General features: G+C 37.1%; 1 protein-coding gene across 6 annotated transcripts in view; it reads left to right on the forward strand.

The window, feature by feature from the left end:
- CPEB3 (cytoplasmic polyadenylation element binding protein 3) overlaps window positions 1–27,357 on the forward strand; it is a 79,783-nt gene extending 52,426 nt beyond the window's left edge. For all 6 annotated transcript variants that reach the window (XM_030240889.2, XM_050976007.1, XM_050976008.1 and 3 more), the window contains 6 exons: window positions 601–768; window positions 2,594–2,683; window positions 16,795–16,913; window positions 18,212–18,326; window positions 20,629–20,810; window positions 23,591–27,357. In XM_030240889.2, coding sequence (XP_030096749.1) covers window positions 601–768; window positions 2,594–2,683; window positions 16,795–16,913; window positions 18,212–18,326; window positions 20,629–20,810; window positions 23,591–23,818 — 902 coding nt within the window. In that variant the 3' untranslated portion in view covers window positions 23,819–27,357. The remainder of the gene's footprint in view (window positions 1–600; window positions 769–2,593; window positions 2,684–16,794; window positions 16,914–18,211; window positions 18,327–20,628; window positions 20,811–23,590) is intronic.
- The last annotated feature ends 388 nt before the right edge of the window (window positions 27,358–27,745 follow it).

A 27,745-nucleotide genomic window follows, 5' to 3' on the forward strand; every position in this document is an offset into this window, starting at 1 on the left:
CAAGTTCTTTGTGGTTTATTTAACAAGATTTTTTTCCTTGTTCACTGAATCTCTTCACTTCCTGTTTAATATCCACAATCCAAAGCTTTTCCATGTTTATTTTGCTGTTTGCCCCTCAACTCAGCGTGGGCCTGTGTTCCATGGAGGTGGAAGTGCTGCAGTCCTTGCTGTCAGGATCCTGTACAGCACTCAGAGGACTGTCCTGCTCTGCAGTGCAGTGGCTTGAGGGGATCTTGAGATCATTCCTTCAAGATCTGTTATGGAAGGTGTAAATCTCTAACTGGTTTGAAATGTAAATCTTGCTAAGGTTATTTCTACAGCTATGACACATAATTTCATCAGATAACTTGTTTTTAGTTTCTGTTCATTCACAAGGGTTTGTTTTAAAGCTAAATTAGGTTTATTGTCTTGTAAGGGTACTGCACTCTTGGAAAAATAGAAACAATACTAATGAACGTGAATTGGAAAACTGGACCACGTAGCTGGGTCCTTTAGTGCAAGTTCTGTTAAAGTAAACCAGCAAAAGGGAAAGTCTCTTACTGAAATATTTAATTCTCCAGGAAACAGCATTAACTATAGAGCCTACAAAATCTGTTCCAGGTCGGTCTTCACTGTTTCCTTTTGAGGATGGCTTCCTAGACGACAGCCATGGGGATCAGTCGTTGTCCTCGGGTCTCAGCTCTCCAACACGCTGTCAAAATGGGGAACGAGTGGAACGCTACTCCAGAAAGGTGTTTGTTGGAGGTCTTCCTCCTGACATTGATGAAGGTACTGCGAATCACTTGCATTGCTGACATGTATGTGGGAATTGGCTTTCATAGAATTACTATTAAAAAGGTGATATTTTCATAGAGGCCAATGGATTTTCCCAGGTGTGTCTCTTGTAGTGCTTGTGGCGGTGCTTAGAACAAACACTCCCTGCCACCCCCTGCAACGCCCAAGAGTTTACCTGATGTTCTTGTGTTCTGTAGATCAGAAGAGATGGAGACAGAAGTGGCTGCCTAGCAGGTCTTCTGATCTGCATGTCTTCCCACGACTGTCAAGTGGGAAAGCTGAAAAAGGGAACTTAGTGGGTACTGCCTCTCCTCTGTAGTCTTTTCCTATTCTTGGATGTGGTTGACTTTAAAGACTTTCTTAATGGAGTTCTTGCCAAAATACTGTGGGCTTTATATAATCAGCTCTTCTACCCAGCATGTATCTAGGGTTCAGATGATAAATATAGAGTAATAATATGGTTACAAAGTAATAACCTACTCAGCAAGGATGGTCAATTTTTCTCAATCATTATCTGCTCTACTTGCATGTGTCTCCACAAAGTCTTACTCTCAAATTAAAATCATGACAGTTTGTGGTGTATTTTTCATGGCTGGAATATAGCAGGAATCCACCACTGTCTAGCTTCAATGGGCATACACAGGGAATTTGAGGATGTCTTGTAATGAAATGAGGGAGATCTCTAATCTTCTAATCTGAAGCCTAAACTATGTACAGTTTTAATGAAGAAATAGTGTGAGTTACCAGTCTATGTTTACAAGCCCCTCAAACACAGTTCCCACATCAAACCAAGAGTTGCAGGGCTGTTGTCTGGGGTCTGGTGGGCAATCTGGATTTGCATCTGTAAGAACCAGCAGCCCAACAGGGACAACTGGTGTGCACATTACTGGGTCACTCAGAGTCATTACACATGCCCAGTCTGTCCCATGAGGAAGTAACACGGTGACCTGGGAGCTGTAACCTACTTTCCTGAGAGATCTCCTTCAGTAACCCTTCATCCTCAGCTCTTCAGGTACACAACATGTGTGTTCTGTCTCCAGATGCTTGAAATCCTGGCATGCAATTTCATGGGGTCAGAGAAACTGGACACATCTCAAACAGCAATCCAGAAACTGTAAAACCCCACTGCCTTTTCTCCTGTTGGCTTGTTCTGATTTACCTAACATCACATTAGATGTGATTTTAATCTAATTCTTTCTTTAAAGTATGTTTTAAAATGTATTGAGAGAATAAGATTTTTTTCAAAAACAATTTAAAATACTATTTTCTGAAGGATTTGCATATAAAACAAAATTGTCCTGTAGGGTAGCTTGTGATGTCTGTTACATGGTGGTTCCAAGTTGATGCTTAAAAAGTGAAGAAAAAACTGGATAATTCAAGGCAGATTTCCTGAAGGACCTGAGGAAGGTGAAATGCCCACAGTGCCATGACCTGCTGCAGCCTCTTTCTAGGGTAGGCTGCAAGAAGCAGCCATGCTGACATGGAGCTCCTCCATCAGTCCCATGTGGCTGCATCTAACCCTGCTTTGTGGCTATAATTAGAAATAGACTGCAGCTGAAGCATATTCACTTCTGATAGATCATGTTTGCATTTAATCCTGCTGCAGACTTCCACTAGTGGAATGTAAAACCACTTTTTTAAGCAGCCATGGACACCACAGAGATGAAAGAATATTTGGGCATCTGCTCTGGAAATCAATACAGTTTTCACTGTTCTTGTTTTGTTGTGGTTTGTTTTTTTTTTTTTAAGTAAGACCTTTTTACCTTGTCACTGTCAGTTTTTATGTTCTCTCTAAGGTACTTCATTCGTTTTTTTGTAGATGAGATCACTGCCAGTTTTCGTAGGTTTGGACCTCTTGTGGTGGACTGGCCTCACAAAGCTGAAAGCAAGTCATATTTTCCACCTAAAGGTAATTAGTTTAAAACATGCTTAAGAGGGCTGTTCTGGTAAAAGGAAATTACATCTGCCATGTGGCAATCCACTATAAAGCAAAATTTTGACTCTTTATGGTGAATTTTCTATCTTTCATCAAGCATATTTTCAGCCGTTGTCTTGATGGGGAAAAAATTCACAATTTGGTTGTGCTTTCACAGTTTTGGTTGTGGTTTCACATTTGGAAATGTGGTTCCCTGTGTGTACTTCTTCAGCACACCTTGAACCCTTGAATTATGCCTTAATGTACCACCAGTAGGTAGAATGCAAGTTGCAGAAATGTCATAGTTGATTCTGTTGTGGTTTGCACGTTGCCAAACCCACGGGAGTAAGAGAGGAAGTCCCTTGGCTTGGGTCACTGGGTTGGGGGTGCACAGTCACACTGGGGAAGTGACTCCAGTGTGAGCTGTGACCCAGGAGCTCTGGTCCTGCTCCACATCAGGGCTCCCCAGGCACTGGGGCACAGAGTGGGCACTGAGAGGGCACCTGGGGTGGGCCAGAGTCTGTGCAGGTGGGGCAGCCTCTGATCAGGCAGCACAACGTTATGCACACCTGCTTTGGGTGAGAGAGAAGAGAGAGAACAGCTTATGGGAAATCTCTTTGGGAGCATTACTTGGCTAAATCAAAGTGCTCTTGCTGTACCCTGCTCTCTCTGATTTGTACAGTACATTCTGCTCTCTTTCACATGTGCCTCTTGCGTGTAGTTCCTGAGTTTACTCGTGATCTGAAACAGTAGCAGGAGGTTGTACATAAAATTTCTGGTCTATATGCAAAGATTTTCATTTCTCATTGACCCTAGAAGCTCTTTATTGCTCATTAAGGCGACTGATTATTTTGGCAGAACAATGGGCTGTTCAGTCAGTGAACTAGCTAATCCTGAAATATTTTGATAGATATAGTTTGATTGTAAAAACACACAAATAAAAGCCAACTTAATTTATTTGGAAGCTTAATTGCTGGAGGCAAAATAACACTGTGACAAATACTTTCCCTGTGAACAGTATTTGGGACACTTAAAATCAGAAGAGAAGCCCATACATGCTTCCTCCTTCCTGTTCATTCTCACCACTCAGCCTTGCTATCAGCAATTATGCAGCATCTGTTCTTGAATTTTAAAAAAAACAGCCCCAAAACCAACAAAAAACAGCCACACCAAACCCCAACCCTCCTGCAGTATTCCTAAGGACAGTTGGTAAAATATATGCTTTCCCCTTTTTATGTTATTTTTAAAGATCTCTGGGGTCTTTCTGGCCAGTGAATTCTAATTGAGCCTTCACTTAAATGTTTTTTTTTTTAACTAGAAAAGCCAGCTTCTCCTTGTCCTTACTATCTCTTAGTATTCTCTACTTGTTTCCCTTTTTTATTTTTTTCCTCTTATTAATTCAATAAGTAACTATTTGTTGAATTCACATGGGACTTCCAATTTTGATTTTGTTCTCTATCTGACTGTGGACTAGTTATGCCTTGACAAACTTGTAAAATGGTTTTGAGTAAGATCTATTTTAGCAGAAGACAAGGGAATGCAGCCTCACTTCTATTTTTGTCATGATTCTAATATAGGAAACAGCTTTCAAAGCCCCTGCCAGTTGCCCTGAACGTCTGTCTGAAAGTGCTAAACAACAGTCAATCCCAACTGTTCCAGATTTATTTATATCTGACTTCTTAGTTATCAGTCAGGGCTGTAGCATCAGACATCCTGCATGCCTGGCTCTGACATTCACTTACAGTCATGGTAAGCTCCGTAGGTCAAATGTACTTGATTTACTGTGATCCCACACAGGCAGCACCTACACAGAAAACAGAATATTATTTCCAGGAGTCAGAGGGTAAAGTTTGAATGTCTGTCCTAAATTTTTCACAGCTTTTTTGGTATTTTTTTTCAATAAAGAGTACTTACTTTTCAAAGTTATTATGGAATCATTTTCAGAAGTACCACAATAAAATGTCTACAATGCTCATTTTGATCAGAAGTTCCTTCAGACCTAAAATGTAAGTTGGTGGGCTTTGGTTTTGGATTTTTTTGGTTTTGTTTTACATTTTTATTTTAAGCTGTTTTGGTGCATTATTGGACATTTCCTTAAAAAATACAAAAAGAGATATTTGCAATTATGCTTAGTGCAAAATTCAGTGAGACTTATTCCACTGTCAAGTACTTATGAATTCAAATGTTTTCCCCCTTCATTTTTCTTGATGTCTTGTCTTCCATGTTGCATTGCTAGTCTGTAAATTTTGACAGTTTGAATATGAGTGTTTCAAATGGAAAACATATCCAAAAAAACAATGGACAAATGAAATTATAGAGGAGAGAATGAGCTGGGGTTTCTATGCTAGCAGTCTTGAAAGAAAACAAGAAAAATGAATTGTTGGAGTGAAGTGGGCATGATGCAGAGGCTATTCACACATTGATAAAGCCTGACCTTCAAGGCTTCTCCCAGCTCCTTGAATGTGCCCCAGAGGCAGTAAAATTGAGCCCTGCTCTTTCTGAACATATGTCATCACCTCCAGATGGACTTCATGTCCTTTTGATGGATGGCCTTTTCCATTACTGGAGGGTCAGATCATTGGGCAGTGTCTGGTCCTTCAGCAAGGCTCAGGATTTTTGTCTGTTTGCTTTGCTAAGTGTTCACTGAGAGGTTTGGGGCAGACAACATCAGTAGGTGATGCCATGGGTCAGCACAGGCAGTGAAGTTTTATGCTGCTGCTGCTTCACATCATGGTTTTCTCTCTTCAGTTACATCCAGGTGGTGCAACATCCCCTGCAGTCCTGAGTGAATCAATACAAATTTCCAGTATCTACTTGTTGGTATAATTTATTGAATTTTGGAATGCTTGCTATGCTGGTGCAATACATGAATTCCTGTAGTTGGTCTGTATTAGGAGCACTCTGTTGATATTCTTAGGGCTAGGAAGAGAAGGCTGCAGAAACCATTAGCCATGGCTAATCTGATCAAGCATGAAATCTGAAAGATTAAAATGTTGCTTACAGTCTAGTGACCTCCACCAGCACCCACCAGCCCCCCCGAGGGCTGTATCTGGTTAGTTTAGTGAGTGAGTCAGGCCATAGATGTGTAGTCAGTTCCAGCAAGCCTTATTAGCTAATTTATTAGTTGGTGGGCTTGATTAGCTTAGCTGCAGTGGCATGTAGGCTATCATTGGGACCAGTTGGAGTCCAGAAACATTCCTGCAGCACTGAGCTTGAACAAAGGTTTGGCATCCTGAGCAGGATGGAGTCACCACAGGTCTGCTTAGACACATTACCTCAGATTTAGTGCTAGGCCTGAAGGACATAAATGTTTGTGTGTGAAATGATGCTGAGCTGGGCTCTCCAGCATGGTGGGTAACACCAGGCTTATCCCAGTGGGAGCTTAACAGTGCCATTTTGGATGCTGGGGGATGGCACAGCAACACAGATGTATCTGCAACATATTCCTCAAGCACATCATTGCTATCTGTATTATCCAGGTTTTCCTGTTTTCCCAGGTATTCTAGGGGTTTGTTACCCTTACTGAATCTTGCCTGACATCCCAGAATACACTGATCAGTGTATGTGAAAGCAGTCTGCCTTTGTCAGTATTTGAGTTTTGGGCATTGTAACAGTAAACCCAAAATCATTCTGCAGGTCAAGCACAACTTACCTTACCTTGGTTGCCAGTGAGTTCCATATTTAGGTTGCTGAGAGAACAGGGATGCTCTTGTCACTGAAAGTGAATATTGTGCACTTGGGCAAGAGAAGCTGCCAACAGCTGACAATGTGTGGAAGAGGCTCCTATTTCTAGTTCTGAGCATCTGCATTGTTGCCTTAACATTTCTTTTTACCCCTCCTGTGCATTGTAAGCTTAGCACCATGTTTGTATGTTTGTGTCATGCATGAGGTGGTTTTTAATGCTTTGCCTCTGAATAAGGCTAATTCATTCCCATTGCCTGAGAAGTCTTTGGATTACTTCCTTTGGCATCTGTTTGGATATGTTACTAACTGAACTGGCAAAATTATAAATGCCATGTGTTGGTCTTGGGTAAGCAGATGCCCAGTTCATAATGTGTTTACTTGGCTTTCACCCCAGAATTTGGGAATTAAATGTGGTTTTTGTTAAAGTATCTTTTGAGTATCTATGAGACATTGAGAAATAAAGAAATATGTATTAAAGGATGCTGTCCAAAGTAGCTGCACATTACCATGTCACAGTCTATTTATCTCTGGCAAAATCCAGATAATTCATGTTTTATTTAAAAATAAATTGATGGGGTTTTCATTTATTTACTGGTGTGCTGAGTTAAGCAATGCTTATGCTAACTACAGTAATTTTTTTTCTTTCCTTTTTTTTTATTAAACAGATGGTGCCAACTGTTTCAAAAACATTTTTTCAGTTGTTTTTTCTTTAACAGATTGCTAGCTTTAAAACAACTTTTTAAAAACTCTTTACTGGTTTTTCCTTATGATTTTTCTAATAATCACTTAGAACTGCACCATGTGTTTTAAAATGCCAAAAAATATGTAAAAATTTCCTCCTTATTTTTTTCATTTAGAAAGATTGCTATTTGGATAGAGATGAGAATTAGAGTTAGAAAATGAAGCATGGCAGAGCTTGAAGATAGGATGAGTTTGGAATGGGAGGAATGCTTTGGCTTTACAGTTGATTCAGATGTGTGATGCAGCAGTCTGATCCTTTTGTGTTTTCCCTGTTCTTCAGTTTGTTATGCTGTTATCTGATAAAATTAAGCACATTTGTCCCTACTGCTCCATATGGGACACTAGGGTGAGGGAGATCTCATGAAAAACAAAACAGTGTTAGCAAAGTTGCACAAAGTAACATGAAATTATTATCATGCTTTAATTTAAAACAATTGGTGGGACAGACAGTGTGAGCCTCTGTGATTCTCTCCCAAGTACTGTTTAGACAGGAACACTGTTGTTGTAGTCTTTTGACTGATCTTGATTTCATGGATGAAGACCATTTCCATGGTTAATTTCATTGCCACTGCAGTGGCAGTTGTTGTTTCTGCCAGAGGAACAAGAGTGAACAGTTGCAAGGATAAAGTATGGAATCATAATATCATAATTCCAATTTCATTAGTTATATTCACAAGAAGGTATCTGGTTTGTGCAAATCCAGCAGTCTATTCTAGAAAACTGCCTCCTTTGGCTTAACTGATCAAGTATGATACCAGCACAGTCCAGCATGAAATGCTGAGCCAATTTTTGTATTTAAAAAACTGAAGTCAGGGATGACAGTATTTGTTAGAATGGAAACTGACATTCCCTACCCCGAGTTACATTGTATGGCAGAGAGTGATTCTGGGAGGGTTTTTAGATGTTGTTTATGCTCCAACACAGGGACTGTGTGCAGTGTCAGTTGTTGTACCCACTGACATCTGAGGCCATGTCTGTCATTTGTAGTCCCTGTGTCTTCCCACAGCAGGGCAGCATCATCCCAAATCAATGCAAGTCACAAAATATGTGGTGGCAAAATGCAGTACACACTCATGTGCTCTTCTGTAGCTGTGTGACTTTAGCTTGCTTTTGCAGAGAATTTTCTTTAAGGTTCTTGGTGACTTTTGTTTTGAGTCTCCCTTTTTTAAGCTCTTAACAGTGTTTCCTGTCTTGCCCTAAATGTTTGAGGATTCAAGGTGTGGTGTACTGATAATGATGATTTTTAAATATCTGTCTTTGAGACTGCTGTGCCAGGTGTCTAAGAGCATTCAAGGAGCTTGCTTCACGTAAGAGAATTTCTGTCTCTAAAATGATGTCATTTGCAACTTATTTTTCTAGGGGAAAACAAAAATCTGGTGAAGCAAAATACAAAAATATTTTTGAGCCATCCAAGCCTAGGCAGAACAAATCTGATTCTGAAGTAGCATTGCAGAGAATTATTCTCTCCCAGCTTTCATGTTGCTTTCAACAGATCCTACTTTCTTTCAGAATTGCTAGGTTGCTATAGAAGAAATCACAATTTTTAGCTAGCGTTTAACTCTTTTTCAATAATTTGAACATATCTAAGTACATAAAAAGCTTTCCATGTTTATCTGTAGAGGTAGCCAGAGCATTTTAGTCAAATGGAAGGAGTTAAATATTTGTCCTATTTTCATTAACCTCTCCTAAAACCCAAGTAGATTTTACTGTGGGTTGTACATGTCACCCTTCCCCAATACTATTTTTATTAAATGTCGTATTTTCTTTTGTTTTATAAATGGAAATACATGAATTGATGTCTAAGTATTATGGGCTTCAGGATACATCTGTCCTTTGAGTAGTGTTTAAGTTGAGGACTTAGTATTACTTTGTGCTTTGTAGTAACTTTTGCTGTCTTGTTTTGCTAAGAATTTAGGAAGCACTAAATTATTCTTTCAAATAATTGAAATATGTTGAAAGGATTGTTGCAGGTGGTGGTGTAGAGACAGATTCTGTACAAGCACTGCAGCATATTCATTGTTCTGATGTTCATCTAAACAGTTGTTCCCTACCCCCACCCCCAATCAGTTGTAATTATTTAATGCATTAAAAACTTGGGCTTTCTTCATGAAGTCCTACAGGCATTATATTTATAAGATTATGTATTTAGTTCCTAGGATCACTTCAGTGATTCTACCCTTAAAATAATGATGCTGTAGTTTAAAATTGGTGCAAGATCATTGGAATACAAACATCATAAATTTATCAAAGGTAATACCCCTAATTATACTTGTGTCCTCTCAAATCAGAGGTTAGGACTGGCAGTGTGAGTATTTCAGGGGCTGGAAATGCTGAGGGTGTCTCTGCCCAAGGCAGTGCATCTGCCTCTCTCTGGTCTCAAAATCTTGGAGCAGCTCAGAGCTGCTGTTTCCTTCAGCTGTCTCAGTGCTGTGCTTGGCAGATTGTGTCTGCTCAATACCCTGCAAATCCTACCTGATTTTGGGACCTGCAGTCTATCTGACTGCTGATTATATCAAGAGTGTAATCAGTAGTCAGCTGTATGCCAGTGGAGGCTGGGCTGTTTCTTTAATAAAGGTAGACACATAATTTTTTAGAGGATTTGGTAAGTCCATTATTTTTTGGTTTTATATACTAATCTGATGCATACTTTTATTCACCAGAAACAGTTTCAAATTTTCTTTGGTTTTTGGAGGAATTTGTTGTTCAACATAATCCAGTTTTGGAAAAAAAAATCCTTCTGTTATTAAGGAGGGTTTTTCAAGCTGCATCTTTTTCTTACAGTCAACAAAGACAAGAAATTTGAACAAACCAGAACCTGAAAACCATCCACATGAACATTCAAACCGGTTATTAGCAGCACCACAGCAGCAAATGACAAATTGATGACTTGATTAAAAGAAGGGAAGTCAAAGCCTAGTGCTGAAGCTCTACGCTCTGCCTTTAAAAATGTTCTACAGCTCACAAGAGAGTTACAATTGTACAAAAAATCAGAAAATATGTTACTAACTTCACTTGTGCAAATGACATGGGGTGTCTTTTCTTTTTGATTGAAGTATTCTTTTCTTTTTGATTGAAGTTTTGCTTTGAAGCTCTTGACAACAGTCCCAAATATTTTGGGATAAGCAGCAAGTGCTGCTTGCTTTCTTTTTTAAGAAAAACATATAATTTAAAGTGAAAACTGTTTTTATTGTAAAACCCAATATCAAATTTAATTTAAATGAACTGAAATCCAGCTAGCCTGGATTTTTGGCTTTCTTCCTCTGAATTTTTTTACCCGATGCTGATACTGTGCTTGAAATAGAAGCTGAAATCAAGCAGAGCATTTCTATATCTGTTGAATTTTTCCACGTTAATGTTGGTTGGAGTAGGACTGGAAGATGGTTTTCTTGCAAAGAAGAGTAACAGGTTTTGTTCAGACTTGGAAATAGATGTCTCTTGAGCCATCTGTTCAGAGTAAAAGCAGCAGCAGCAGACCTGACCCCCTCCAGATGATGACCGTGAGCTGCTCTGCCCAGAGCGGTCACCACTGCGTATTGCCCTTGAAAATGAAAATTTAAAAAATTCAATTCTGAGTTTAGTTGGGTTTTTTATATTTACTAATTTGAATGCTTTTTTTTATGTTGCTGACTCAGTAAACTTCACAAAGATAGCTTCCACCTCATCAAATATTTAGTCTTTCTCATATGAAATCCATGTGACTACTCTTAGAACTACATTAACCAAATTGTATATTAGAGCCTTCCTTTTATATCCTTTAATTCTGATTTATAGCTGCTATAGATCATGTTGCAGTCTGAAGTCTGATGTTGAAAATGGCTGTGACCTTTGAAAGAGGAGACAACATTATAAATTTGCTGTTGCAATGTTTTATACTAGTTTAGAAGTAAAATGCCAGATAAAGGCAGACTTTAGTATGCCTGTGGAATATTCTTTTGGTTAAAAAACCACCAGAAAAAAATCCAAGAAATTTATTTCAGTCTTTTCTTTTTTAATACAGGTGGGTGGGAGTATTTTTACTACAGGACAAACTGAGATGGCATATGTATACATTTCTTTTGGGCTTTTTTTATCCATAAGTGATGAAAGTAAAGTAATGATGGAAAGTCTTTCTGCTTTCTGACATGCTTTGGAACTGAAAAGACTTTATAAATCTTTAGCTGTATGTATTTACCACAGCACTATAGAAATGCTGTCCTTTCTGCTGAGAAAACATTGGGGCGCCTCTCCCATGTCCCACAAATAATGCATGTCCAGAAAGCAGAGGTTCTGTGGGGATTGGGTTTCTCCTTCCACTTAAATTGAAGATGTGGAGAAAAACACTCTGTAATATTTATGAAAAAATTGAAGGTTTCTGTTTTCTGTTATTTGTGATATGGTAAGATCATTATTAGTAGGGGTTGTTAGTTTCAATTCTTTGGTGGTCTCATGATGTGGGCTATTCAGTGCTAAGACTGGAAGTATGAAGACATGCAATAGAAGATCCTGATACAGAACCTCAGTTTTCACTCAGCTCTTCTCTATGACCCACTCTGTTGCTGACTTCTCTTGTTATGTCTCCTGTCTTCCATTTGACATGTATGCTTCATTTTATTGCTATTAAGATTAAGGCTCCAATTATTTTTCAGTGTAACTGAGGATATGGAGTACAATCCTTTAATTAAAATCAAACAAATCCTTCCCCAGTACCTGTCTGTAATGTGGCATAGGAGGAATTTCTTACATATCACACCAGCCAGACTTTGTCTGGTATTCATGAAAAACATGTAAAAATGTAAATGTGCAGAAATAGAAGAGTCACTGTAAGATTCTAGACTGTTCCTATTTCTTATACACCTTTTGTTTTTTAGAGAAAAGAATCAGCTGACAGGGTCAAACACTGCCATATAAAATTAGACTGACTAAAAGAAATTAATCTTTGCAGCCCTGACTAATACATAATTTCACTCTTCTGCAGCAGCTAAGTGAGATTACAGCCTTTTCTATTTTGAGGTTTCTTAAGTATTTAAAGCCTTTGAAGTTTTTTTTGAAAATGCAGTCATGTCACTGCAATGTTTAAAGGAAAGTCTGCAGTTTTTTTAACACTTTGGATTTTTATTTTTCAAAAATGAGTTTAATTTTTAATAGTAGTTTCATCTTTGGATTTTGAAATGTGTTTTATTCATATTCAAAGCATCTTCTAATAAGATTACTAAGGTGACTTTGAGCAATGACCCTTGTCATCACATTAACTGGTTTAGAAATTTGGTTCACACTGTTTCTAAATGTTCCTTTCCTGTGGGATTTTAAAACAACTTTATTCTAAAAGTTCTAGTAAATACCACCATAATTCAGTTCAAAACTATTTTTTAAAATCTAGTTTAAAAAAAAATAAGAAAGTGAAATATGTATTTCATGAAAATGTTAAGTCTATTTAAATTTACTTATTTGAGGCAGCCATCTCAACCATCTAAAAATAACGCTAAAGAAATGAGACTAGAACATTAATTTTCTTTGCCATCCTTTTTTTTTTTCACAATATGAGGTAGATTTATTAGCATAAGTGGTCCTTCCCTTGTGCAGATGAAATCAGTGCATATGACTACCCAAAGATGTTTCTGACTTGCTATGCACAATGTAAAGAGGAAATTCTCTTCATTCTCTTAATTCTGCCACCCATCCTCAGTGTTATAAAGCTGAATACCTGGAACCCTTAGATTATGATTCCTGTATCTGATTTTGCAAGTGGGCTGAATTTTGGGAAGTATGGATTTCAGATCAATTACATATGAAATCAGTAGATGATATGCAGACATGTGACATGGAGATTCAAATACTCTTTGACCTTATATATAACTCTTTTATTTCACTTTGTTTGAAAAGAGCCCAGATTCTAATAACCAGAAATAGGTTAATCCTTCCCTGTTGGCTATGTAACATTTGCATGCCAAATGCTGGCTTTGTACCAGAAGACTCAGCTCATGGTTGATGCATTTCAACAACAATTTATCTATTGTTGTTCTCAAATGCAAGAACTTAAATTATTAATTACATTGAGTATTCACAAGTTGAGCATAAAACGATACCCTTCAGGTATTATAATAAAATTGAACTAATTCACAATTAATTGAAATTCTGAAGAAAAACTCTTGATTAAACTCCATCTGCTATGGAGTTCATTAAGTGAGAGATCTGTACTTTTACTTCATTAGTACCTTTCTGAAATATTCCTGTACCACTGAGTAACTAGAGACTGTCCAGATAACCTTTACTCTCACAGTGTTTGCAATGAATCACTTAAACTGAACAGTATAAAAATTCTAATATAACAAACTTTGTTCCTACCTTCTCCCATGGGTTACAAAACAGTCAGTGATTTCCTTTTACTCCACCAAACTATGCCCAACCATGGAGCTGTAAAAAGAAGGTGTTACCAGATTTAGAAGAATAAAAGAAAACCTTTTCTTTTTGTAAACATGCTCTTTTCACAAATGCTGTGAAATGCAGTCAGGCTTTTTCTGGTAAGCCATGTCAGGCATGAAGCTGGATAATCTTTAACTCTTGAGAAGTTTTTGCTTTAGGTCTTTTCTCACAAACTCTACCAGCTGTGGCTTGCTAAGCTGAATGGTGTTCACAGGGTCAGTAAGTTGATTTTCTCTCGCGTGCCTAATACATATAATGCACATTCTGCTATAATAAAGGTGAATGAGTAGTTCCTTTCAGTTAATAACATGAGGAAAGGTGAGCAGAATACAAACCTAATGCATTATTAGCTAAAATTCCAGTATGACTGCCTCTAATTTGTACCAACATGCCAGTTTTTAACATAAAGTATGAATATCAAAATCTTCTTTTATTAGAAAGGCAGAACAGGCACTTTAATACACTTTCCATCTAGCATGTTCTTTTGAAGAAAGAGATCACTGAAGCCTTATTACAAACTGTGCTTTCAGTAATACAGAAAAGTTCCCATCATTAGAGAAGATATGCCAATGTTCATATTAATTTAAATAAGGATTTTTTTTCCTTACTGTTTAGGCTGGCAAAAATGCTTTTGCCAGACTGTAACAACTTCATTTAGTTCCAAGTGTATCTTGCATTTCAAGTGGCAACCTTGTTTCAAGTTTGTGGGACACAGTGTATATGCCAAATTTTTCAGTTTATTCTCAGCAAGGTTAACTGAAATTAGACCAACTGGACTAAATTACCCTTTCATATGGAAATTGTGTCACTGTTTAGATGTCAGAATAGGACATGTACAAAGGAGCTTAGTTCTTACACTGCTTTCCATAAAATAATCAATCTCAGAGCTCAGGGTCAAGGATCTCCTAGACTGGCTTCATAAACTAGGGAAATTAATTTTCTTCTTATCCTGCCTCTGCTGTACCCTTTAAAAAGTTGTAGTGACTTTTCTTACACCAAAATACATTGTTGCCCTTTCCCAGAGAATTCCAATGTTTTTTTGGCAGCATTTACAGTGATGTGTTGCACCAACAGCAGAGGAGAAGCTGGGTTGCTTCTCCTCTGCCAAGAATCCAAATATCTGTGGATAGAGAATAGTCAGCTGTAGTCAGGTTGCTGGTTTTTGAGGCCTCACATATCTTGCCTGTTTTACTTTATGGAATGTGAGGCAAGGGCAGTCCCTTGAGCCCTCAAACCTTTGGAGTGTGTGGTCACGTAAGGAAGGAGCACTGCCAAAGTTTGACTGCAAACTACTACCACAGTGTGCTACCAAAATTCTGCCATATGGCATTAAAAGTTTGAGTTTTATCAAATCTTTTACTTCTTAGGAAAAAATAGATACTTTTAAAAGTGATACGATATTTGTGAAGCATGGACAGGAGAACATGCTAAAGCACACGATGCTGGGGGATTTGAAGAAACTTTCAGCATCTGCTAAATTGCACCTAGTGTGTGATAATTCTTTACTCAATGCCAATTTTGGCATAGGTATTTTCCAATTTAATTTTTTTATACTGAAACCTGAATTCAAAGTGCATGTTCTGCTAGAGAGTTCCAATCAAATGAAGTGCATCCATGGAAGTAAATGTTTTCCCGGATGAACAAGTAGATGAAGCTCTAAGCAGTGGCATTGTGATGAGAGGGTAAGTCTTCAGTAGCAGCAATGTCTAGAACTGCTCATGGGGAAAAGCTGCACCTTTCTGAATTTAAGCTTTCTGCATCCCTATGTGCTTCTAGAAAATGAGTAAAAATACCTTTAACTTTGGCAGATATCTTTCTTGACCATATCAACTTCTGTGGTCCCAATATTATCTGAAGTTCTGTTCATTTTTCATTTTCATGTAATCTTTGTTACTCTCCAGTACCAGAAGTCTTTAAATGATTGGAATAGATGTGCAGTTACCAGGTGTTGAAGTAGTGCTGGACATCGTGTCATGCTAGTCCAGCCCCCTCCTTTGGTAGGTTAGCACAAGGCTGCTCTGTAGACAGCCTCCATGTCTTTGGTGGATCCTTGCCTGCAGCAGGAGAATGGTTTATTCACAGAGATCTAGAGCAGGGAGGAGCTTTTACCTCAATGAACTTCATGGCAGGCTCTAGCCCCAGGTTAGAAAACTGAAGCCCCACCAATTTGTACTAATCTTCTAATCTATCAACCAGAGAAAATAGCAACTATCTGGTTACTTTTAACTGTTAGGGGAAATGATGATCATATCATCTATTGTACCCCCAAGGGTGGTCAACTCCAACTACCACAGATGTAACCCCTCACTATGACCTAGAAACCCCCCTGAAAAAAGACACACAAGTGCCAAAATACAAAGGTCATACCCAACATGTTCACATTGAGAGAGCTGTGCTGTAGTGACTGTGGAGCAGAGAAGCAGTGCCTGCTCCATGGCCAGGCAGCTCCAGTGATGCAGCAGCTGTTGTTACCTGGCTTTTCTGAGCGCAGAGAGTGCTGTCTTAGTTTCACTTCTCATGTAGCAAAGCATGGCCTGCTTGGGTCAACTCTTCATGCAGATTTAACAACATTAAATAGAACTCAAGAAAGTTTCCTTGGTAGCTGCATTCTGCAGAGCACTGAGTGCTACTCACTTGGGTGTACTGGCTAATTTAAAGTCCTAAAATTCTGAATCACAGGAAACAATTTTAGTAGACTTTCTTCTTTCTTTTGAACTGCTTCATTTAAATACAAGTAACAATAGCAGGTCTTTTAATAATAAAGCACAAAGCATGTTGTTCTTTTTCACTGGACTTAGTGTTTTTAGTGAACATTGTTTTCATATTTAGGTGTGTCTGCATAGAATATTTTCCTGTTTATCTGTCCACTTAGTCCTTTCTTCTAGAGTTTATTAATTGTGTATGGTTAGTAGACATTTTGTGCCTCCATTGTAAGATGTTAATCACTTATACCAGCAGATACCACTGATAAATAGCCCCACTGCAGTTGTTGGAAAATAGAAACCCTCATTCACCAGCCTATATTCTCATTCAGAATAATTAATTAATCAAATAAACATCCTCAGATGCAGCAAATACTCTTGTCTCTATTCTGAAATCAGTACTGTGGGGCTCTGTAATGAGGGGATATGTTCAGTGAATTTAATTTATGAAAACAAACTACCAACCTCAACAGTTATTTGGAATTTGTATATTTTACCCACTTCTTTGGCTTGTTTGTTTAGAAATGTTCTATAAATTAATCTGTTACTTTTCTTTCTTGTGCCCTTATCCTTTCCAAGGTTACGCCTTTCTGCTGTTCCAGGAAGAAAGCTCTGTACAAGCTCTGATAGATGCCTGTCTGGAAGAAGATGGAAAACTTTACCTATGTGTGTCAAGTCCCACAATCAAGGATAAACCAGTAAGTAGCTTATGCCATGACACTTATGCTGGTTGCTAACCCATTTGCTGTTACTCTTTTCAGATAATAAATAAATAAACACTATTTAGAGTTTAATAATTAAATTTTTAATAATTTCCTGTTTCTGACCTTGCTGTTACATTGAATTGACTTCCTGTATCAGCATAACATGGCTTTAACATTTGCTTTTTTCTGATAAATGCCATGTTCAATTAACTTTTACATTTGGTACTCCTGGTCTGCTTCAGGAGTGTGCATCCTTTTACAGTGTTAGCTGAAAAACAATGGGATGGTAATTTTTCATCTATTTGATTAAAAGAAAGCCTTATGTGATGAAATGAAGAAACCCTGCCAAATTAAGATCCAGATAGCATCAAATATCCCCTGTGTTTTGTTAGGTTTTTTAATTATTATTTTTTAAGCATTCAATAGCTAATCAATGTAAAATTTAGGCCTCATTTACCTTATAGAAACTATGGGGTAAAATCAACTACTGCAGACAGCTATAGCAGAATAGAAGACATAGAGTAGCCTGTTTTTATTGTTCACATCTCTAACATTCTTTAATGCTGGTCCTTTTTTGTGCCTACGGAGATAAACAAATGAGGTGAAAACTACAGGCAAATAAGATAAAAAATGTGCTGCCTTTTAAAAGTACTATTAAAAATCTTGCAGAGATGAATGAACAGCCCAGGACTACAGCACAGTGAGCAGGCTTGTGTGATTCCTAGGATCAAAGAATGGATTGATGAATCTAAATAACTTCTGAGCAGTTTTTTTTCTGTTTAATCTAAAGATTTCTTATCAGCTGTGTTGCTTGCTGCTCAGTAGAAATAGGAATTCACATATTATACAAATTTCTTTTGTATCCAAGTACAGAAATCAATTTTATGAGCTCCTATCAGTGCTTTTAAATTTGTGGATCACTGTATGTGATTTCAGGAAAGCCGGAAGCCCAAACTGCAACTGTAATTGCACATACACGGTAAAATGCTCTGAAAGTCCTTTCACAGGTTTCTTCCTATGATGGCGATTAGGGGCAGGGAATTAATGAGTGTAGGAGTTTGTGATGAGGACATCTAACTCATGCCTGGCCTCTAGAGGTGATAAATGAGTTGTCCCCCTTCTTTCAGATACTTAGATAAGATACTTTCTCAAATTGTCTTGGTTCTTATTAAACCAACTCACTGCTTTTGAGAAGTTCAAATTTTGTTTTTAATTACAGGAAGATTTGGCATGCTTTTCTTAATTTTAATTAAGTGGCCAAGTTCCTCTGCTAAAAATGATCCTTAATACAGGTGCAAATTCGACCTTGGAACCTAAGTGACAGTGACTTCGTGATGGATGGGTCTCAGCCTTTGGATCCAAGAAAAACAATCTTTGTTGGAGGAGTTCCACGGCCTCTCCGAGCTGGTGAGTAGAAGGAAAATGTAGGACATGAAGCAGATTAAGTAGAAAAGATGAGGAAAGATAAATAGCATCTGTAAAAGATCAGAAATGGATTCTGTGCTTTCCAAAGATCATAGGTTGCTTTCTAAGGCAAGGAGTGTCTTCCGGTTTACAAAATACTAACAGTGAATATTTTTTATCTTTTAAATAGGTTACTAATTAGGATTGTTGGTAGAAAGAGTTTTCCCCAACTTTGCATAATATCCTGGAACTTGGCTGATTTTTTGTAATGCAGACCATCTTAATCTGAACCCTGATTTGTTTGCTGAGGTGCAGACTTTCCTTTTCCTTTGACTAGAAGACAAAGACCAGACCCTTCTCCCAGACCCTTTCCAAACCAATTCCAACCTCAGCCCTAGGATTTCTGTTTCTCTTTTATTCAACCTTAATTCTTCCATGGAGCTATGGACATGGCCTCTCAGCTACTGTCCCAAAAAAAAATTTCTCCCAGCCCAGGTCTCTTGGTGGCCTCAGATGGAAGAGCATTTTCCAGACTTATTCCTTATGTAACTTCCCTCTCTCTGTTTTTCTTTTTCTTCACCCTTAGCTCTTTTTCTTCACTTTTACTTGCAAAGCCATAGACAAGACTCTTTAGCTTTTGGCCAGAGGAAAGATTTATCCCAGCCCAGGATTCTTGGCAGTCCTCATTCTGTTTTGAAGGCCCCATTTGAGCACTGCTCCCAATTGTAGCTCAACCCTGATTCCTTTCTCTAAATTCTGACGTTTTTGGTGAGCCAATGACAAAGCCATGAAGCAATTTAAAATATTTCTCCTAGGCAGAACTTTCGGCAGCCCTCACTTCTGTTTATACTCCCTTGCCATCCTCACTCCAAGGCAGCTGCATGGTTTGTCTTTCTCATCCTCTCAACCCTAATCCTAATCCAGGGAATCTGTAGTAGACAAGGCCTCTCTGTCTGGAAGAAAGACTTTCCTTGTAGCCCTCAGTTTCCTTCAGCAGCCACTTTCCAGCTCACTGGAACTTCAGCTCCTCACTTTATATTTTGCCTAATCCTAAATCTTTTGGGAAGCTGTACCAACATCCCCCAGCTATTGCTGACAGTAAGATTTCTCTTATTCTGTTTCTTGGCAGCTTTCACTTTCTTCACCATCTTAAAATAAGGCCCGACTGTAAGGTGGTAATTATGTAAATAGTAACAATTAAACCTTAGCTCATTCTTAATGAGTGCCTTTATAAAACTGTATGCCATTTGGCCTGTCATAGATCACATTTGAAATGCATTACATTTGAAAACTGATGCCTAGGTAACTTCTCCAAAGCAGATAAACAGTTTCCATTTCTTCTTGTTTGCAGTTTTAAAAATCAGATACAGAAGTTTTCCTAAGATATTTGAACACTGCCTGGTTTCCTTACCCTGGAATCCTATATATTCTTTCTCTATTGGCAAGAGTAACTTAGTGGAGCTACTCTTGTTATTGTGTTCGTGATGTTTATTCTGTACTGTCACTTTCTGAGATCACTACCCAAGGGATGATTTCAAATCATTAGAAATTAGAAGAATCTATTAATCCCTACATTATGCTGGTAGTTTTTCCTTACTCCTTGGAGCAGAAGTATTACCTGGTTTGGTAGAATGAGCCAGACATTGCTTTTGCAGTTTGCTTGTTTCAAATGGACAAGTTAGCATATGGTCTTCCCTGCACACAGATTTATACAAACACATACACCTGGTCAATTTACTAATGAAAATTTTGGAAGAACTATGGGTATTTAAATGTTCAGTATTTGTGAGTTTACATTTTATTTTGGGTAGTTAAATGGTAACGTGCTACAGAAAGTGTTTTCACACATTAGCACATGAAAATGGCTGACTTGGCAGGGGCCTGTACAGGTCTCAGTTCCTGCATTGTCTACCTGACAAATTTTGTGGCCTGTGAGGTTTTACAAAGAGCTTGGCTCGGTGACCATACAACCTTGCACAATGTAAACTTGGATTAAAAAGCCTACCAAATACTAGAGCTTTAATATGCAATATTGTAAATTCTTGTTCATCCGATACCTATTTTAGCATAACTCTGCATTTTTTTCCCACCTCAGCCACATCAAATTTTTAGAGATTCTGTTTTTTTGCCTTTATATTTTATTATAATTCATGTAAGGTTGATTGAATCTGTGTTTCACTTTGGAATTTTAGACCTTGGAAGACACATCTGGTAAGGCAAATGGTGCTTTTTTAAATGCAACAATCCAAATGCGACACAGAGATTTATGTTAAATCTATTATATTTAACAATTGACTTCTTGCAGTTGAATTGGCAATGATTATGGACCGTTTATATGGAGGTGTCTGCTATGCTGGCATTGATACAGACCCAGAGCTGAAGTACCCAAAAGGTGCTGGCAGAGTGGCTTTCTCCAATCAGCAGAGCTATATTGCTGCTATCAGTGCTCGCTTTGTCCAGCTCCAACACAATGACATTGATAAACGGGTAAGTAAAACAGCATGGAGCACAATGGTTGTTACCAGACTGTACAGGAATTTTAAAAATCTTTATTAGAATTGTGTTGGAGAACATTAAGTTCTGTTCTTCAGATAACATTTGTCAATTTTTTAAAAGCTTTTTTAAGCATCTAAAGCAGAGTGAAAAAATACTTTAAACATCTTAAATAACTGTTTAGTGCTAACCCCAGCAAATAGTTGAGTGTAAGCTCGTTTGTCCTTGGTTCTCTTTTGAATTCTATAGGTCAAATTCCATAGCATTTCCCAGCTTCTTTCTCCTCCTTTAGATGTTTGCTCATTGTGCATCAGTGCCTTTAAGTTTAATAACTACTTGTGTAGCTTCTGACAGTTTTGCTATTATTAGCATTTTCTGTCAGTAGTGCAGGTCTAGAGTTGAGGTCCTTAAAGCACAGGTTTATTGTAATTAAAATAGGTAATGCTGACCTCAAAAGTCTTCTGAATTATTTAACTAAAACCAAATGCCAAGAGATGCTTGATAGGCAGAAGGGTGAGAAATGACATGATTTTTTCAGTCCATATGAAATTCCTAAAGGGCTTTTCAAATATGGAGTGAAGTTACAGTATTCACTGAAATTTGGCTTGAACATATTAAAAGGACACATGGCATGGATTGCTGCTATGCATTTTTCTGATAGGGATGGCTTGTTTTTTCCTTAATCCAGTGTAAATGGTTTCTTCAGGAGTCAGTTTAACAGGTACTAGGTATGTCTGTTATGTGCAGTATGCATATAAATCTGCACAGCTGCAAAGTTTAAACTATTGTGACTTTGTCTTTACAAATCTGAATTGTACTTTTTGTCAGTTTGGAGGAGGTCATGGAGTTATAAGTCCTCAAGCAATTTGTGTATGGTGCTTTACACCATATTACATTAACTAAGACAAGGCTATTCCTAAACATTTATTGTCCATTAGATTCTGAAAAATATTACAGAGAGATTGAGAAGATTACTTTTGGAGTCTTAATCACACATTGAACCCTTTGAGATTTATATATCAGCCATGCTTGCTAAAGGGAACTTTCTAAGCTTTAGGCTAAAGCCACAGAAGGTCACTAGCTAGTAATTTTTTTCATCAGTCTGTTCTTTTTTTCTTTTGGTGGACTGATAATTTAAGTTTATTTAGTTATCTTTTATCTATTTTAAAAATAGATTTATGTGTGAGTTTGAAGAAGTATGAAGTCTCTTAACAAGTCCTTAAATTTTAATCGAATAGATTCAGATCTCTGAACTACGCAGACAACTTTTTAAAAATTATTTCACTAGCAACCAGTGCAAGAAAGGATGAGAGAGAGAGAGACATAAAGAGATTGTATTTGAGACCTTCACAATTCACGCTTGGGAAATTTGAGTAGGTGGGGATCTAGAGCCATGCTGGACATTGGACCTGCTTTCTTCCAATTTCATTTGAGACAGAGCTGTTTTATTTTACATTATGCTTCTAATTTTAGTGATATGGCATCTGATATGCAAAATGGCAGTTACTCAGACTTGTTCCATGCAATACTAGTAGCAGGGTGTAATTAAAAAAATAGATTGGCAGCCCAAGCTGTTCCTTAGGCAAGAAATACAACTCACTATAGAAGCTTTACTTCAAAGGAGTAATATTTATTGAAGTGTGATCAGGATAAGCTGAAGTAAATTCAGCATAAAGCTTTTTTGTAGAATGTTTCTTGTCTTTCAGCTTAACACCTCATTCTATGTTTCTTAAAATCTCTGTGTTGTTACTAGACTCAGGTTTTCCTCGCAATATACAATTTTTGCCCGACTAGCACTTGCACAGTTACAGCAAAATTATTTATAATAAATATATACTTCAATTTTTCTGTCTTTTCTAGTGCACTTGACTGTGCTTAAACCACTTTATAAATAGCATCAGAAAGCCATAAGAATTAGACATGCATGAACTCATGATTTCCCTGTAATGAATGAACACTCGATTTAAATGTGTAGGCACAATTCATAGGAACATATTCAATGTCTGTAATAACATTATTGCAAGTGCCCAATCATGCATCAGTCCTGCTGTGTTTGGCACAAATGCTTTAAGAACAAAGGCATATCAGTTGTTTACAAATGAGTTAGAACTAAAGTCAGCAGCTCTCCAGACTGTTTGTAATTGATGGCAAGGCCCTAGTTGGAACTACAAGGAAATTTTATTGCACTTCAAGAGCAAAAAATCTTTAGATAGTGATTTTTGCCAACAAAATAGAGAGTATTTAATACAAGTGCATTTAATTTTGTTTAATCTGAATCTCTTGTTAGTCTGGTCCTTCATTTTGCAAATCATAAAATAAAAAGAGACAAAAATTCTTCTGAGGAAAAAAACTTCTGGGACTCACTAGACCTCTGAAGTTTAGAAATATAATTTTGTTTGTTATAAGTTTTCTTCCTAAATGCTGCTCTCATGGCCTGCTCCTGTTGTTACTTTATTCGGATTCCTGGAGCTTTCTTAGTGGAAAATCCTTGGAGATTTTTACTGTACTTCCCTCTTAGTACTTTCCCAGACCCAACTTTTTCAAGGAATGTTGAATACTTACGAAATCACACCCTTCTTTCTTGAGATTATTCTGACAGGTAAAGCTCATGAAAAATGAGCTTTGTGAAAATTTAACTACCAACCTCTTGGATTAATCCTGCCTCAGCTGAAACCCTGCAGTAGAGACAGAAAGAATAAAAATATTGGGATTTGTGTTGTTGCTTAGCAAAACTATGAAACATTCTTACAGTTGTTTTCTTGTCCCTGGTGCAGGTGGAAGTGAAGCCATATGTGCTGGATGATCAGATGTGTGACGAATGCCAGGGCACTCGCTGTGGTGGAAAATTTGCTCCATTCTTTTGTGCCAATGTTACCTGCTTGCAGTATTACTGTGAATACTGCTGGGCCAGCATACACTCTCGTGCTGGGCGGGAGTTCCACAAACCACTGGTAAAGGAGGGAGGTGACCGGCCCCGCCACGTCCCGTTCCGCTGGAGCTGAACCCCGGCCGCACCCAGCAAGAAGTACTGGAGTAAATAAAATTGAGTGAAAAGAGAGCGCTGCCTCAGGGCTTAGTGTTCTGGAAATCTGTGCATTCGTCCTCGACTTTAATGAAGATATGGGTCTTTTATTACTATTATTATTATTTACAGTCACATTACTGAACTCAGTGTCCAGTATAATACAAACCGGCAGAGTGTAACTGTACTGATTTTGCACTTTGATTCACACAAACATCTGCTTGGTACCTTAATTTCCTACACAAGACTTGTCACTAGTGACATTATGTAGACTGCCATTCTCATCAGTCTTCACTGGGCTGATGCGTATGTGATGAAGATTTTTTTATTGTAATTATAATTATTTTTATTTTTAAACTGGAGCATGCACTTATTTTCAGAAATTTAGACTTGCCCCTAGCAGATGACTTACCAAAGGTAATATTCATGAGTAGGTGGCAGATGTAGCAAAAACTTAAACAGATATTCAGCAATCATTAGTTTGGGTCATTTAGAATAGTAATAACCCTTAAAGAAAATAAGCCTTTAGTTGCTCTCGATTTTGACTTGTAAGGATGATACCTCATAAGCTGGATCAGACTTTTTTCTTTTATTTTGCTGAGGGTTTTTTTTTTGTTTTTTTTTTTTTTTTTGTTTGTTCTGTTTTGTTGGGTTTTTTTGTTTTGTTCTGTTAGGTCTTTTAGTGTTATGTAAATGTATGCTGCAATAGCTTTTGCTGCTATTACAATGGTATTACTAATACCATAATACTCTATTCAGGCTAGGGTATCAATTAAAAATGAATATGTGATTAAAATAGTGATGGCTGCTGAAAGGAGATCAGTATAGCATACAGAAAAGCTTCCAAGGAAGGTCAATATTTTTTGACTGCATGTTTACTTAATCAGGTTGCTGCATGCAATAAATTTTATATATGTCTAATATAAAACCTGCCCACAATGCACAAATTATGAATCTACGTAGGCTACAAAATGCTCAGTAACAAAAACAAATTGATTACTGACTGGAGGAAGGCATGCCTCAGTAAATGTAATGCTTCTGAAATTAGGATCAGCCCATTACAGAATGACCTATATTACAACAAATATAAAAACTAGCTGTAGGATATTCTTAAAAAAAATTTGTGGATGGTAGATGAAGTACTTTGCGGTGCTCTGTTATATATCGTGCAATTTATTTTATATAGTAAAGTGATTATGTCTAGTACTGTGATCAAACTTAACTGTTAAAGCCTCTGTATCTGACATTAACACATTTTTGACAGTTCATAACAGGTACATAAACAGAAATGAGCTCTTAGTTACAATCTCTTTCCTAATGCTTGCATCATTTACGTAGCTGCAGACCTTGTCCAGAAAACCAAAGAGCTCATGCTGGCGTACATACACTACCGATTAGATAGTCTGTCAAACTACTAACCTAGGCACATTTAAGAAAGTTAGGAAACAAAGTGGTGCTAAAGAAATGTCTGCATATTAAAGTAACATGAGATGTCTGCTCTGTGGATGTGGCGTTATCTCTCTAATCCCTGGATGTATCCTGTGAAGCTTGAATACAATTAAGACCTGCTAACACAGTGGACATTTTTTTAGCATGAACTATGGGGCTGCAGATAGCATATAAATATAAACACACTTGGTATACTAATGATTGTGAGAATGTGTACACTATTTTTTTTTTTCTTTTTCCTCCTTTGTTTTTGCAGTTCTGGGGACAATCTGACTGGATATGACACCGCATAGTAGATTTAAATGTTCTGGGTTTTGTTTGTTGTGATGTCCTTCTTTGTGTCTAATTTAGTAAGTTGGTTTTCCCGATGTTTAGTTGCAAGTATTGGCTTTGAAAGGATTTTTTCTGTTTTTGGAGAAAAAAAAAAGAAAAAATAGTTTTTTACTGGTTTAAAATGCTTATTATAATTATCCCTTTTGAAGTTACTTCTGGGCGGTTTTGTGATATTGCTTTTCCCAGCCCAGGTGTCTTTCTGTTTTTTTTCATCTGTACAAGACATTTTGTTATGCACTACTTTTTGTATCTAGACAGTTTTCAACAGTTGGCTGATGATTTTTTTTAAAGAAAAAGGCATGCTTTCTGACTGACATGATCTTTTGCAATACCTCAATTTTGAAATATAGGAAAGAAAATGATATTTTCTAAGTAAGTTTATTCAGAAAAATATATATTAATTTAATTCTGCAAGAAAAATGATTTAACAGATGGGTAACTTTATTTTTTTCATGCTTATTTGAGTTTTTTTGAAAATGAAGAAGTTAGAGCTTTATAACTGTAATATTAAAGATCATAGCTAACCTACAGAAGTCTACCTAATTATGTGAAAGAAGTAAACCTTTTTGAAGAAATACCCCTCTTTCATGTAGAAAAATACTCCCAGAGAGAAAGAGAGCGAGAGCGAGAGAAGCTGGAAAATGTACAATATAGCATAATGTTGGATTAAATCTGAAACAAAATCATCATAAAGAACAGGTGTAAACACAAACTCCATTTGGTGCTGAAAGTTGTGAATAGAAGGTGAAAAAATATTTTCCCTTAATTTGTATATTTATAATCAAGTGTGATTATGCACGACTGACCAGAATTGTGAGAGTTCTTCTGTTTGTATTTTTTTAAAGAGAACTTTTTTTAGTTTATTAAATTATGACATGCTCCCTTTTGTTTTGTAAATGAATGTGCCCCTGAGTTGTTAATATGTTATATTAAAAGAGGGTCCTTCAAAAAAAAGTTATTTTTTAAAATATGGAGTTCTGAACTGCAACTTGACTAAGAAGCCCCTGGGTACAACAGGTCCTATTGTGGCCTTTTCTGATGTGAGACTTGAACTAGTCGATTTTTTTGAAGGCTAACCTAACCTCGACTATTTGTTGTTATGTGCAATACTGTTTGTACTGTTTGTATAAAAAAAAAGAAAAATGAAAAGAAAAAAGGCATAAATCTTTATTGCAGATTTATTTTCATTGCAGACTTTAGACATTGTGATTCACTAAAATCATTTTTCTACTGTCAAATATGTACCTTTTCTTCATGCTGGTATTTTTTCAATAGTAATGTAGCCTTTGTACTGAGACAAATTTTCATTGTTATTTTTAGAAAGATTTTTTGCTAAGAAAAAAATTAAACATATTTACATATTTTTCATTTTTATTTCGTATTTTCTTTAAGGAGTGCTTTCTCAACCATTAATATAGTTGTTTCTGGGAGAGACTTTCATATCTGGTCAATGTCATTAATATTATTTTGTATTTTTACTTGGAATAAATTAATTTTATGATGCTGATTCTTTAAAAGTTTATTTTTTTCATTTTCAGTTATTTTTGAAGCTAAAATCTTTGTAATATTGTTACTAAAGTGTCTAGTTTTTTGAAATGCAAAGCTTTATGTATTAACTTGCTGATGTGGTTTACAATAGTGTGGCAATGATGAAAATGGTTGGTTATGTAAAGTGATTGGAAAATTGTAACAAAGAATTGGGCAATAAAATGACAGAATGAAGCAGAAAAAACGTGATATTTTGAAAAGCCTTTTCCTTTATCAAAATGATTTAGGGAGATAATAGGGATGTCACAGTACCAGTTCGCTGTCTAGATTTATACACCACCAGTGTTGATGAAATACTATTGCCGTTATAAGGAACTAAATCTATTGAACAATGGGTTTTTGACCCTGCCCATTCAGCATAACTCTTCATTACTTTTCTTGTCATTAACTCAATAAACTCTCTTTTCAATAGCCTTAGAGTGAACCTCCTAAAATATATAATCTTCATTGTATTTTGCCACCATGTTATTTATTTAACGAAATTGCCCCTCTCCTGTACAAGTCCTCTCTGCATGCGTTTCTCAGTGGCAGCGTGGAGCAGACTGTCGGTGCCCACAGCATTTCCTAACCCAGCCAC

The sequence above is a fragment of the Serinus canaria genome, chromosome 6 (genome assembly GCF_022539315.1).
Source record: "Serinus canaria isolate serCan28SL12 chromosome 6, serCan2020, whole genome shotgun sequence".
Classification (NCBI taxonomy): domain Eukaryota; kingdom Metazoa; phylum Chordata; class Aves; order Passeriformes; family Fringillidae; genus Serinus; species Serinus canaria.